Source organism: Gymnoscopelus microlampas (assembly GCF_963454915.1).
Source record: "Gymnoscopelus microlampas genome assembly, chromosome: 2".
NCBI lineage: Eukaryota > Metazoa > Chordata > Actinopteri > Myctophiformes > Myctophidae > Gymnoscopelus > Gymnoscopelus microlampas.
In genome coordinates, this window is record NC_139939.1 from 17,149,305 (window position 1) to 17,164,113 (window position 14,809).

General features: G+C 40.4%; 1 protein-coding gene across 1 annotated transcript; it reads left to right on the forward strand.

Annotated features, from left to right (window-relative positions):
- Positions 1 to 50: 50 nt before the first annotated feature.
- LOC311054204 (kallikrein-8-like) lies at positions 51 to 14,400 on the forward strand (the record flags this gene model as incomplete). The annotated part of the gene is made up of 4 exons (XM_084070082.1): positions 51 to 115; positions 365 to 548; positions 731 to 969; positions 14,216 to 14,400. The coding sequence occupies exons 1-4, from the start codon at positions 79 to 81 to the stop codon at positions 14,398 to 14,400; spliced, it is 645 nt and encodes a 214-aa protein (XP_083926208.1). The 5' UTR covers positions 51 to 78.
- Between the last annotated feature and the right edge of the window lie 409 nt (positions 14,401 to 14,809).

Below are 14,809 nucleotides of genomic sequence, written 5' to 3' on the forward strand. Positions count from 1 at the left end.
AATAAAACAGTGTGACTACATTTAAAAAGACTCCACTGTCCCACCTGGAGGACAGTCACTGGAAGATCAGTGACAAACATGACTCCACTCATGTTCCTTCTGCTGTTGTGGGCTGGTGAGTATTCAACCATGGTCACCATGTTCTACTTTATAATGATGATTATGTATCATTGTATTGTATTTTACGCTAATAAGCCTTACTTACAATAATCATTATTATAATAATAATAATAATTCATATTAAATTGCAATCTAATCTCAGCTGTCCACGTCACCTGTAGTAGCTCTGCTCTCATGCATTCCATTGTTTTCTTTGTCAATATGAGCGAATCAATTGATGGACGTCTTTGTCATTCTCCAACAGGTGTCACAACAGGCAGTGTAGAGAAGAGGGTCATCAATGGTCATGACTGTACTGTTAAGGAACATCCGTACCATGTAAGGCTGTTTGCACTTAATGAGACATCTGGGACAACATCTCTTTGTGGAGGCTCTCTGATCAATGACACATGGATTCTAACATCAGCTCATTGTTGGAAGGATGGACGGTGAGAGGATCACTGTGTTTATTTTCATATTTATCTATACTCTATATTGTTCTCAAAAATCATTGTGAAATTGCTGTATTTGACTTTACTTTTAGACAATCCCATGACATAGGCCATGCAAGAGACTGGATAAAGTGTATAATGTTTTGAAATGAAACACCTCTTATCTTCTATTTTGGCAGGGAGAATGAAGCACAAATAGATGTGCACCCATTGACAGGACCGCTACAGTCTGAAATAATCCAGGATGAAAACCACCACATCTTCAGTGATGAAAATGGCCAGCATGACATCATGCTACTGAAGCTGCAAACCATCAACGGGACTCATAAGATTGATCTTCCACAAAACTGCCCAGAACAAACTGCTACGTATCAATATCCACTAAAACGTGGTGTTCCAGTTAAAGTAGCAGGCCATGGTAATACTGAACCTAAAACACAATTTGCAAGTAAAGGTGAGTTTTCAATAATCTTTGGTTATTTTGCAGTTCTAAATACCCTTTTTTACTGGTTGAGAATATTTTTATGTAAAACAAAAAAGTTTAGGTTTGATTTTTGAAAAGTTACAATATGACTGATTATTATATACTGTTGAACATATCATTGGGTCAGTTTGTATTAGATGTCATCAGTGAATATAAACTGATTCTGGTTCTCAACAGCGATCGAAGGAGAAGGTTCAGAGACTGACACGCTTCAATGTGCAGACATGAAAGTTGTCGACTGTTCCCCTAGAACAGTTCCAGGTGGCCACTTAATTATTTCAAGTGGTAAATTCTACAAAATGGTCTTCTGTGCTATGGGCTATGGTGAACATCCTGCTGATCTATGTCCAGTATGTGAACATGTTAACATACAACTACTACATTCCAATTTCTGTTCACCAATAACTGATATAAATAATATAATAAATGAATCTGTAGAAACAAATTCTAATTTCAGTAACATATCACGTTACATAGCCTATTTATTTGTTTTGTTTTTATTTGAATACCTCCAAACAGGTCTCAGATTGAATCATTTGAAAAGGAATGCATTTGAGATTAAGTCTTTAGTGAAAGTTTTGTTTGGTAATTTATTTGAAAGTTGATCTGATAGAGATAAATGTTTCTCAGAAAGTGATGTGTTGCGCTCTCTCTCTCTCTCTCTCTCTCTCTCTCTCTCTCTCTCTCTCTCTCTCTCTCTCGCAGGGTGACTCAGGTTCAGGAATGGAGCATGACAGTCAGATTTATGGGATTAATGCTGCATCTCTTGATCCAGTATGCTTTTATCACGTATTCTTCATGAATGTCTGCTATTACAAACAATGGATCGTGGACACCATGAACACGAAATAAACCTGAAACAGTAAAGTTGTAATCTCAACTGAGCAGTGTTGGTTTCTCTGCATGATAACCAATAAAATGATGAGACCTCAGATCTCCCGATAAACAACACATGTGTGTTTTTCTTCTTTATAAAAATATTTCCAGGGAAAATGTAGGTAACAAAGAAAGGGAGAGAATGATAATCCTCCAGACATATGCTCAACATGATTTGTCTGCTGGCTCCATTTATCAGACATATTTGCTAAATCGTATCAATCAAACTTTATGCTATGAATCATCTCCTTATATTGTGTAAAAAAAAAAAGAATACTATCAGGCACCAATAGGCAGCTAATGAGAGCCTTGATCTTGGTATGCCACCAGCATCACAATAATGACCTTGGGCTCCCCCAAGTGGCTTTTTATGGAAGCGCATGTCTTGCCTGTTCACCACTACAAGGAAGTATTCTGCAGCTCAAACCTCTGGTTGGTTTGATTGTGTGGAAGACAAAGCTATAGACAGAACATCATTATATTAGAATATATGGCTTGATTCCTACAGGGTTATGAATTATTAGGGCAGGATTAGACATTTGGTTGAGTTACTTTTGGCCTATAAATATAGCATGGTGAAGCACTGTCAAACTAGATCTATACTTAGTTACACCACTGTCACGCTGCACGCACAAAGTATTCAAGCCCTTCAGTTTTCTGTGTGAAGTTTGCAGGTTACCTTCATGTTTACATATAGGTTTGCTCCAGGCTCCAGCTTAATACCACAGTACAAACGCAAATTCAGGTGGATTATTTAATATATTGGGCTAATTTCAAACCAATTACATTAAAGTGCTTGTTCATGGTGCAAAGAAACATCATTATCATGAATATCACAAGTTCAGTTGGGCATTGAAATTCTTGGCTTCCACTCTGTTCCCTACACAAAGTCTCTCACTTACACGACAACACGATCTCGGCTTCATTAGGATATTTGAATAAAGTTAACTGACTGGAAGGACATTTTAAGCAAAGAAAACAAATAACAATAAATAACATCAATTGTTATATAAGACATTTGAATTGAGGCTTCTAGCTGTCCTGGGTCAATGAACTCCTTTGAAATAAAGTATTATCAAATATGATAATTGACTGGTAGAGTATCAGCTTCATGCACATGAAACAAAACATTAATTAATTAATATAGCATCACAATCATTTTAACAACTTTATCCATTTATATGTTGGATATTCAAAAACAGCAGATCTGCAAGCTCACAGCTTGTACATCTGCTATTTTAGATTTTCTTTTTTTAATATTGAAAATGTTTGAAACATTTGGAATTATATATATACTAGAGGTCCGGGCGGCCTACGGCCGCCCGAAACCCCTAGCCGCGCACGGGGCCCAGCGTGGGCGCGTGTATATATGGGATGAACATTTGGGAAAAAAAAAAAAAAAAAAAAAAAGTTGTAATGTAAAAGTAAAAAAATTGAGAAAAAAATTGGGAAGAAATAATTTTTTTTATGTTTCAGGGGGTCCGCGGACCCCCTGGTGGTCCGCGCCAAAGTCGTCGGATGAAAATCTCCAAACGGTAAAAAAAAAAAAAAAAAAAAAAATCATGCAGGTTCTTGCTTGTTTCTGGCGTGGCATCCCAACCTGGCATCCCAATGCCGGCGATGTGTACTTCCGGGTTGCATAATGATGACATCACTGTCGAATCCTTTGCTGTCATGAACATAGCCTGGTGTGTTGACCAGTAATGATGACATCACTGGCTAATCCTTTGGTGTCATGAACCTAGCCTGGTGTGTGGAGCAGAGCAGAGCAACGTGCTCTTGTTGTTTTGGGGATTTTCAATGGCGGGCCGTCGTGTTGTGTTGGCCTCGGTGGTAGCACGGTAAGCGGTAGGAAGCTGCTTCCACTTCCGTTGTGTCCGACATTTGGTGAGTAGAATTAATTATGTTGCGAGGTGGGAACGGTGTAGTGAGGCATGCCAGGTGCCCTACGCGAAACGTAAATTCAGGCCGCCCGCCGTGGCGACAGTGTTGGCGACATGTGGTCTGACGGTGTTGTGTTTAGTCGATAACAGAGCTGTGGGGTGTGGACACCGAGGGCACGGAAGTTGCTCGCCATTTATATAGTTAGATACATATCTTCTCTTCTGGGGATCCCTGGCACAAAACAGATGGGGGTCCGCAGATTACAGAAAATGGAGTGTTTCATTTAGTGCTTTAACCACAGAATTTTCAGCAAAAGCTTTCCCTACAATAACGGAAAACAGAAAAGACACTAGTATAGAGCCGGTCCCCCATATGGGATTTAAGTGGTTAAACACTGTTTGGCCAGAGTCTCCCAGGGGTCTATACTGGTAAGCCCTCAACTCTTTTCCCTCTACAATAAATCTCTGAGCCGAATGTTTGCCCCCAGAATACGGACGCAAGGGTTCATGTGGTTAAAGTTTGACTTTACATTCAACGATCAGAGTGCATCTTCCAAAAATATTCCACTCATCATCAAGATGTGAAAATAAATTATATCTAATAATGAGTTTTACTTTTAGTATAGATGTCACATATTTCACATGGCTGATATAGAACACACCTCATGTTAATCAAAACATGTTTAAACAGTATGTTTATGCTCACTGCCTGTGAACCAATCATAACTCTCAGATCATCAGCCAGTGACCTAAATGTAATCAATGACATCTGAAACAACTGAAGCGTATTTGAACTGCAGGCCTAAATACCTCCCTGTCCTGGCTCCTGTGTGTGTGTGTGTGTGTGTGTGTGTGTGTGTGTGTGTGTGTGTGTGTGTGTGTGTGCGTGTGTGTGCATGCTCACGTGTCTGTGCCACAAAATAAATTCAGTTGACTTTGCAGCTCAGCAGTATGAAACACAGGACTGTGTGTGTGTGTGTGTGTGTGTGTGTGTGTGTTCAATCTATTTTATTTATATTAAAGACCAACTACAACACTATCCTTTTCCCTGTATCTAACCACATGAACCCTAATCTCTCAAGACAGTGCCTTTCCAAGGACCTTCACCTTGTAGTGGTGGGACGGCTTGTGTTCCAGTGAACCTTAGAGCGTTCATCAGCGATGCCGTCGGGAGTTTCGGCTCGAGGTAAGGTAAGGTCGAGGTGCCAGACTAAGTAGGCCTACCATCCAAACATTGTGACTGGGTTACTGGGGGCACACACATATGCAGGCACTGAAAAGCGGCGACACTAGTGGCAGCCCCCTGCAACCCCACTCACCCGAAGGTCGTCTTGAGTCCTTTCTCATGCCACTGGAATACGGTGGGTGTGGCCAGGTTTGTGGGGGAAGGAACTGAGCGCTAACCTGACTCTGCCAGATGGGGGCTGTATTGAGAAACCAGGTTCCCCAGCTGTGAAACAAATGTGTGTGTGAAGCAAGCTTCTTGCATCTGGCAGAGCCAGGTTAACTGAGCGCCCCATCCCTCACACTAAATCCACTAGCAGCGCAGGCTTCAGCATCCACCATAGAAGTCCTCTGGCAATGGGATAAAGTAACGGGGGCAGGTCAAGGATGTGACTGGGTAGCCTGGTAAACCCCCCTTTCCGGAAATCTCATTTGTATTTGAATCAAATGCAAATGAGATTTCCGGAGGGAGGGTTTACCAGGCTAGTGACTGGGAGCTTAGCTTGAATCCTGCACAGAGGCGGCACGGTTATGATGGTCGTCGTGAAGACGGGATGGAACAACATCCTCCTTCGGCAGCATCCTGTGCGACTGAGCAGCCCTATTCAGGGTCCACACTGCTCACCCCTTTTTACAGGGGAAGGCTTTAGAAAAGGTGACCTAAACGTTCCTCTATTGGGTGGCCTACCGCAGCCACCAAGGCATCCCTATTCAGCAGACAAATAAAAAAAAAACGATGACTATGAATCTGGCTACCTGGAAGAGTCAACTTGCCCTGAGATGCAATGTTAGTGAATGTAAACATTACAATAAATCTCTAAAAGAGAATACCAGCAGTCCAGCACTCACGGAACTGTCCTTATAAGGCACTTTTATTTATATATTAAGTAGGCATGGTATGCTGCAGAGCAGACAGCAATGTACGCATTTCGGCGTCAAGCCCTGCCTCATCAAGGTTGTAAACATGGCATCAGTGTGTTCCTCTCAACTAGACCATACCCGGTGAAAGGCGCAGGTGAAAGTAGTTGCAAAGTTGGGGTTAATGCACGTCCTGTCGCGCGGTTTTGTATTTAGTGTATTAACTCACTTGTAGCAGTAGGGGGAGGTGTTGGTTCTCAGCACGCCCTGCAACAGTGGCTCTGTTCAGCCTTGAACAGGGGGTTGATAATGATAGGCAGACCCACACCTGAAAATATTTTGTGCCAAGGACCCCATGCAAGATTTGTGTTGCTAAAATGTTTTAAAATAATAAAAAATGTTCTGATTATTTTCATTGTTTTTGAAAATAGCAGATCTGCAAGCTCATAAATAAAAAACAACACGTGGATGCACCTGGGACATACAGTATCATTTGTGTTTTAGCCTGGGGTCAACGGGTGTTTCGGGTCTCGCAACATACACCCTCGCCCAGGTGACCCAGCCGTTGATCAAGCCCCCGATTTACGTCCCAGCAGCTACCCACGGTCAGTCCTCTTAGGGCAAGACAGGGCCCCTCGGTCCGCTTCTCCGGACTACTCTGCCGGGACTGGGGGAGGCTCTGGCACGTGGAAGGACTAGGCTCTGTGGATGGCCTCCTGTCCGGGCCCCTCCTTCGTTTCACCAGGTCCAGGACCTGAGCGTTGCACCAGACCCCCCCCCAACCAAATGCACCCTTACAGATCCATTTGGTTCCATTTTAACATGTACAGAGTTGTGGTGTCCTTGAAGTAAAAAAGGTTGAGAGCCACTGCTCTGGGGAGCTTTAATGCACTTGTTGTTTCATGATCATGACACACATGTCTGTTAGATTTTGAGATATTGTGTGTAAGTGGAAGGGAGCAGGAATACATGTACACAGTAAATTATATCCCACAAAATAAATTCAGTGCTTGTTCATGGTGAAAAGAAACATGATTATCATGAATACCACAGGTTCAGTTGGGCATTGAGATTCTCAGCTTCCACTCTGCTCTCCTCCACTCATCTTTATACCTTCCCTTCCCTCCTCTCCTCTCTGTCTCTATCTCCTATCATTTTCTCTCTCTTCCTCTGCTATCATTTACATTCATATTGTAGATATTTACATGACACTCTTATCCAGAGCAACCTGCAAATGCTCCTACTGTACGTTCTGCTGCACCCCTCCGTGGGTGAGCAATTCTCTGTATAAGACAGGATATGAACTTGAATTATAATAAATCAGTTTGTTGTGTGAAAGACGTATTTGCTAAGCATACACATGTAATTGATAGGATAAATCATATGAGAAATATTTTACTATGTCGCTGATGGAAATAAGCTCACAATAAGATTGGTTCTGTCTAGTATAGTCTACCAGAGATCATTTGCTTATGCAGAGCAACATAGCTGTTTCACATTGCAAGACTGGGTTATAGTATGTGTGTGGTTACGTGTGTGTGGTTATGTGTGCGTGTGTGTGGGGGGAAAGTTTTCCCACATGGGGGCACTAGAGGTGAGGTTACTCCATAGAGGCCTCTGGACAGTGGTTCTCAAAGTGGGGTCCAGGGACCCTCAGGGTTCCTTGAGGGGATTCCAAATGGACCCTTACAGGTCCATTTGGTTCCATTTTAACACAGTTGTGGGGTCCTAGAAGTTATATAGTTTGAGAGCCACTGTGCTGGGGAGCTTTACAGTAATGCACTTGTTTCATGACACACATGTCTGTTAGATTTGGAGATTTGATGTATTTTTACTGGATGGGAGCAGGAACACATGTGCAGTACATCCCATGACAATCCAGCCAGCAGTTTCAGAGACTATGTTTAGGAACAGGAGTGCATGTGTGTTTGTGTTTGATATAAACTTTATTTATATCATACAAAAGAAATTCTGTATGAAACACAGGACAGTGTGTGTGTTTGTTTGTGTGTGTGTGTGTGTGTGTGTGTGTGTGTGTGTGTGTGTGTGTGTGTGTGTGTGTGTGTGCGTGTGCGCGTGTGCGCGTGTGCGCGTGTGCGTGTGTGCGTGAGTGAGAGTGTGCGTGTGCGTGTGCTTGTGCTTGTGCGTGTGCGTGTGCGTGTGCGTGTGTGTGTGTGTGTGTGTGTGAGAGTGTATGTATTTTAAAGTCCAACTATACTGATCCTGAACCCTAATCTCTCAAGACGGATCCATTATTTTTGTTCTCTCTCTCTCTCTCTCTCTCTCTCTCTCTCTCTCTCTCTCTCTCTCTTCCTCTCCTATCATTTACATTCATATCATCCACATTTACATGACACTCTTATCCAGAGCCACCTGCTAACACTGATAACACAGCATGATCACTGCTTTATTATGATATTTGAATAAAGTTAGCTGACTGGAAGGACATTTTCTTCTTTTGTCTCTAAGTATAGGTAAAGAACAAATTGGCTGGTTTATGGCTGGGTGGCAGGAAGAGTTGAAAGATAGGTGTGTTCTGCCCCTGGAACAAAAAGGATTTAAAATACTTTTGTTTTCAGGTGTTTATCTATGTATATCAAGCAGTTGGGTTGGAGGAGGGATTACAATATGTTGCCATTTGGTGGCATAGGTATATAAGACACCAGCGTTCATAGTATGACTGAGGTCGGTGGGCTGAGGTGGTTGCAATACAATTCTGTTTTGCTGACATTGTAAGTCTCGTAGCTCCTTTTGATATCAAAATATATCACCGATTCTTCTCAAACTGTGAACTTGTCTGTGCCTTATTTTGTCTATCTTATTCCCATTCCCATTCAGATTTCCGGACACTATAGACAGAACATTATCATATTAATATGACTTGATTCCTTGACAGGGTGTGAATGCCACACAATGAAGTATATAGTAAGAACTGCCACACAATGAAGTATATCAAGTCAGGCATTCACCTTTCTGTGAAGTTGGCAGGTTATCTTCATGTTTAGCCTACATACAGTAGGTTTGCTGCAGGTCAATCTGGGAACCCATCGCCAAATAAAAAGGAAAAACAGCGTCCTCTGCTGTTTTCTACTTATTCACTTGGCTCTGGGACAAGCTCAACGGAGCACCCGTGCGCAAGGAAACCGGGGTTTTTGGTCTGCCTTCAGCGCTCCACTTCCGGTGGTGCGACTATGTTTTCATTCCCACTCACAATATTTCTCCACGGAACACTAACACCAATTCTCCCAAAGAACATGGATCGTTTTGGTTATAAGCACACTTGTTTCTATGATGAAAGAGCAATTTAAAATGTTACTAACTTTCCGTGGTCTTGTCGGCTTCGAGGACGCTATTGTTAAATGAGTTTTGTTTCGGCTTGTTTCTAGTGGGTAAGGAACGGTACACACGTAAATCCAGCCCACTACATTTGATTGGGTAAAGCGCGCCCTGCTTCCTGATCTGATAGCACCCACAGTAAAAAAAACACCTGCAATTCAGGATAATTATTTAATATATCTCTGCTGTCGGGCAGAAACCAGCTATGTCCAAAATGTTAACTTATCAGGAAATGGAGAAAAAAAATACTATGTTTTTAGAACAACACAATACTGCCTCATCAAAGTTGGTATGGTGACTTTATACATTGTCAGATACTTGAATGTGTCCTTATATTATCATTTTACCCAAATGCAGCTCAAGTGGAGTTAAGGGGTTTTTGACCATTAATGTGGAGATAGGGTTTTTTCCGTCTGACTTCATCATTCTAATCAATGGTGGACAAACCACCTAACTCCACAAGTTGGAGTTAGGTGGTTTGACCGACAGTTTGAGGATCCAATGGAGTTAGGAGGTTTAGTCAGAGGCGTTTTTAAAATACATTTTATTGGTTCAATATTTGTGAAACACACTCACAGACGTAAAGGGTGTTCATTTTTTTTTTCAAATAAAACGTTGACAATAAAAAATTGAGTTAGCAGGTTTTTGCCCGACAGCGACGATATGACCTAATTCAAACCAATTACATTAAACTGCTTGTTCATGGTGCAAAGAAACGTGATTATCATGAATATCACAAGTTCAGTTGGACATTGAGATTCTCAGCTTCCACTCATTTTCTCTCTCTTCCTCTGCTATCATTTACATATTGTAGACATTTACACTGACACTCTTTTCCAGAGCAACCTGCAAATACTCCTACTGTACATTCTGCTGCACCCCTCCGTGGGTGAGCAATTCTCTGTATAAAGGGCCATTCACACTGAGCACTATAACTATAAAGATACACCAACTATAAAAAAAAAATACAATGGTGAACGATACAGTTATAGTTATCTTTATAGTTATAGTGCTCAGTGTGAATACAATAAACACAGATAGTCTATTGGTTCTGTCTTGTAGTCTACCAGAGCTAATTTGCTTATGACATCATGCAGAGCAATACAGTTCCTGTTTCACATTGCTGTATTATAGAATGTGTGTGCGTGTGTGTGTGTGTGTGTGTGTGTGTGTGTGTGTGCGTGCGTGCGTGTGTGCGTGCGTGCGTGCGTGCGTGTGTTTTATTGTTTCAGACTATTCTTTACATCAAAGCTATTTCTTCCTTTGTAGCAGGTTGAGTAAATAGGATATTGCAGAAACAAATCCATAGACGGAAATGAACAGCACACAGATCATAGTATACATGTATAACATATAGGAGATTGCAATACCTTACCCAATATACAGGGAACACAATGTCACATTGTGACAGAATGTATACTTTCAAATGATGTATCATACATTGAAATCTGAAAATAGCAGATAATGATTAGTCGATTGTTGTTAAACCTGAAATCTAGAAGCAGAGAAAAGGTCTCTAAAAGATTGTGATTTTGTTTTACACCTGGCAGCCAGGTAATGGGTGTGAACAATAGCTGGTTAACTCCACCTCTAAAGACTCCCCTAACTAAACCTGGATACAGCGGGGCAGGTAAACTTTGGCCAAAACTCAAGAACAATATTGGGCAACAGCCAACGATACCACAGATGTAAATCTATGGTTGTTTCAGCTTTCACATAAATGTTCATATTCGCCTGGATATCTGTTTTGGTGTTCTTAACTGCAATGGATGGACTTTTAAAACAAATTAAAGCTCTCCACAAAAGCATTTAAGTTTTTCAAAGCGGTTAATGTATGAAGCTACTGGGCAAGCTTTTCTTAAATAAACCTTGCATCAGAGCAATAGGATCAACCAACTAACTGACATTGTTAGAGCCCTGTCACTAAAATAATGTATCCTTATTTGTGCTGCATACAGCCTCATGCCTATTTTTTCACCACCACAAGGAAGTATTCTGCACCTACAAAGCGCTGGTTGGTTTGGTCGTGTGAGAGACAAAGCTACAGATAGAACATTATCATACTATTATGGCTTGATTCCTAGACAGGGTGTGAAGTGTTAGGGCAGGAGACAGGAGTAGTAGAATCAACTCTGATCTATACTTAGTAGCACCGTGTCACACACAATGAAGTATATCAAGCCCTTCACCTTTCTGTGTGAAGTTTGCAAGTTACCTTCATGTTTACATACAGTAGGTTTGCTGCAGGTTCTCCAGCTTAATCCCACAGTACACCTGCAATTCAGGTGAATAATTTTAAGGTAGGGTAAGTGATTTTCTTTGGTTAAAATACGTGTTAAATGGTTCTATATTCTGATAATACTCATTGCTATGGAGTGTTTGTTCAGTAACAGGAGTATCCATGTCTCTCTAGCTCTTTATTAAACAGAAAATGCATTTTCAGGTCGGGATACCAATTTTATCCAATCAGGATAGAGAACTCACACAGGATACAGATTAAACAAGTTAAATTAGAAGTGATGACTCAGATAAATGAGAAGACGTAATTGGAACAGCCTCAGGAACACTATAAAAATGAAGCTGACAAATGTTTGTCTGAAATTTTGTCACCTACCCGAAAATGTATTTTCTGTTTATTAAAGAGCTGGAGAGACAGGGAGACTCCTACAAAAGCATATAACAAACAGCATATAGCAATGATTATTATCAGAATATAGTGTTTTAACCTTTTAACACAAAACCTTTTGTTTTAACCAAAAAATATCACTTACATACCTTTATAAGTCTTATTTCAATTATCATTATCATGAATATCACAAGTTCAGTTGATCATTGAAATGTGTGGCTTTCACCATGCTCTCCTTCACTCATCTATTACCTCCCCTCCTCTCTTCTCTATCTCCTCTCCTCTCTCTCCTCTATCAATGCTTTATTGTTACATTTGAATAAAGTTAACTGACTGGAAGGACAGTTTAAGTAAAGCGAGTAGATAACATAATTTGTTATATAAGACATTTGAATAGAGGCTTCTAGCTGAGTGAGATAAAGTATTATCAATTCTTGTTCACTGGTAGAGTATCAGTTTCACACAGATTAAACAAACTGTGCTGAGTTGGGTCTTGATGTTATTGTTCATAATTTCATTGAATAAAATAAAGAGCTTCCTTGCAAAATGCTACAATGAAAAAAAGAAAAAAAAGAATAATCATTATAGTTATCCTGACTATAGCACCTTTCATGCGTAAATGCAGTACATAGTGTTTTGAAAGAAAATTATACAATATACACTTATGAAGGTATGCTATTAGAAAAAATATTGTGAAGAGAGATGGGAGTGGGGGTCAGCCGTTGTATAGATTGTTTTGTTTAGAACCACAGTAACTGACCAGCATCCTTAGTTACAGGCCCACCACAATCTGAAATAAACTATACATCTTGTTCATGTTCATACTAATATGACTTTATTCCTAGTCAGGTTATAATTATTAGGGCAGGAGTAGAGATTCGGTTGAGTTGCTTTTGGTCTATAAATGTAGCATGGTGATGCACTGTAAAACTGGTTCTATACTTAGTTACACACCAGTGTCATGCACATATGAAGTATATCAAGCCATTCATCTTTCTGTATGAAGTTCATCATAATGTTTACATTCAGTAGGTTTGCTGCAGGTTCTCCAGCTTAAGCCCACAGTAAACACCTGCAATTCATTCTCTCTCTCTTCCTGTCCGATCACTATGTGTGTGTGTGTGTGCGTGCGTGCGTGCGTGCGTGCGTGCGTGTGAGTGAGTGAGTGAGTGTGTCTGGGGGGTGGGTGGGGTTGGGGGTGGGGGATTGTTTTTTAAAGACCAAACTATACTATCCGTCCCAGTATCTGCAGAACCCTAACATCCCTATTCTGGGCTTGCCATAGTAGGCAAATATTCTGCGATAATAGGCCATCATTCAGCAAATATAGCAGATCTACAAGTTTACATGTAATGTCGTAAATCTGACATTTTCGCTATTTCCGATCATCAATAAATATATCGTTTAATTTGTTAAGGTTTAGGCAGTGTTATTTACACAACTAGATTAGATGCCTTGTACCTTTTCTTTTTTACAACACGTAGAAATGATTGACAAAAATTGTTTATTTTAAACAATTAATACAATTTTAATACAACAGCTGCAAAACAAAATGACAAAACCATTAACCCTATGCATGTACTTTGTTGACTGGAGTCCCTCAGGCCAGGGGTCTATTCTAGGCCCCCTAACTTTTTCTCTCTACACCAAATATCTTTGCTGAAAATAGCGATGCATCATGTTGTGATAGTTGTGATATTTATTGACACATTACTGTGTAGCTTGGAGCTTGTAGATCTGCTAAATTTCACTAAATGTTCACTAAATGTTCACCCCCAGACTAGGGTTGCTAGGGTACATGTGGTTTAAAGAGTTCAAATTACAGTTTGATTAAACGATAAAATAGCATTCAGTAGTTTGCATACCTGCAGAGGTCACATCAGCCAATGGAATAGTTGGTGATAAAGTTGGACATGGTGATTGGTGGTTGAAAGGCCAATAAGACAGTGTGACTACATTTAAAAAGGACTCCACTGTCCCACCTGGAGGACAGTCACTGGAAGATCAGTGACAAACATGACTCCACTCATGTTCCTTCTGCTGTTGTGGGCTGGTGAGTTTTCAACCATTCTCTCTCTCTCTCTCTCTCTCTCTCTCTCTCTCTCTCTCTCTCTCTCTCTCTCTCTCTCTCTCTATCTTTCTCAATGTACAGTATGCTTATGCCCATCGGTTGTACTGTATTTTAGCTGCTACGTCATTAATTGAACAATAATAATCATTATTATTATTGTTATTATTAATACAATCTTGTTATAGTTGGTCACCTCAGTTGTCCACATCACCTGTAGTATTTCTGCTCTCAAGGACATTAAATTGTTTTCTTTGTCAATATGAGCAAATCAATTGATGGAGCTAGGTCTTTGTCATTCTCCTACAGGTGTCACAGCAGGCAGTGTGGAAAAGAGGATCGTTGGTGGACAGGACTGTGATGATAAGGACCGGCTGTACCATATTAAACTGACAGATACTCACTCACTCAACGCAGTTTGTGGAGGCTCGCTGATCAACCCTAGATGGGTTCTAACTGCAGCTCATTGTTGGAAATATGAGCCTTTACGGTGAGAGGAGCTGGAGCATTGTGTTTACTTCTACTATACAAATAAATATCAGTGTGAAACTGCTATATTTGAACTTGTATCGTTTAGACATGCACCAAAAGATAGTGAAGGTTGAGAAGAGCACTGTTTATTCTAATAATTAGCTACTCTGTATTCTTTTATTATTTGAATTATGACTGATCTATTTGACCTTTTATCTTTTAGACACCAATAGGAGTATCCAATAAGTTGTTCTATCTGTTCATTTAGCTGCAGTGGTGGAAGAAGTACTTTTACTTAAGTAAAAGTATCAATCCCACAATGAGAAATACTCTGTTAAGAGTCTGGTATTGAAAATGTACTTGAGTGAAAGTACAAAGGTATTGGCAAATATACTTAAAGTACCAAAAGTAAAAGTGCTCATCATGCAGTAG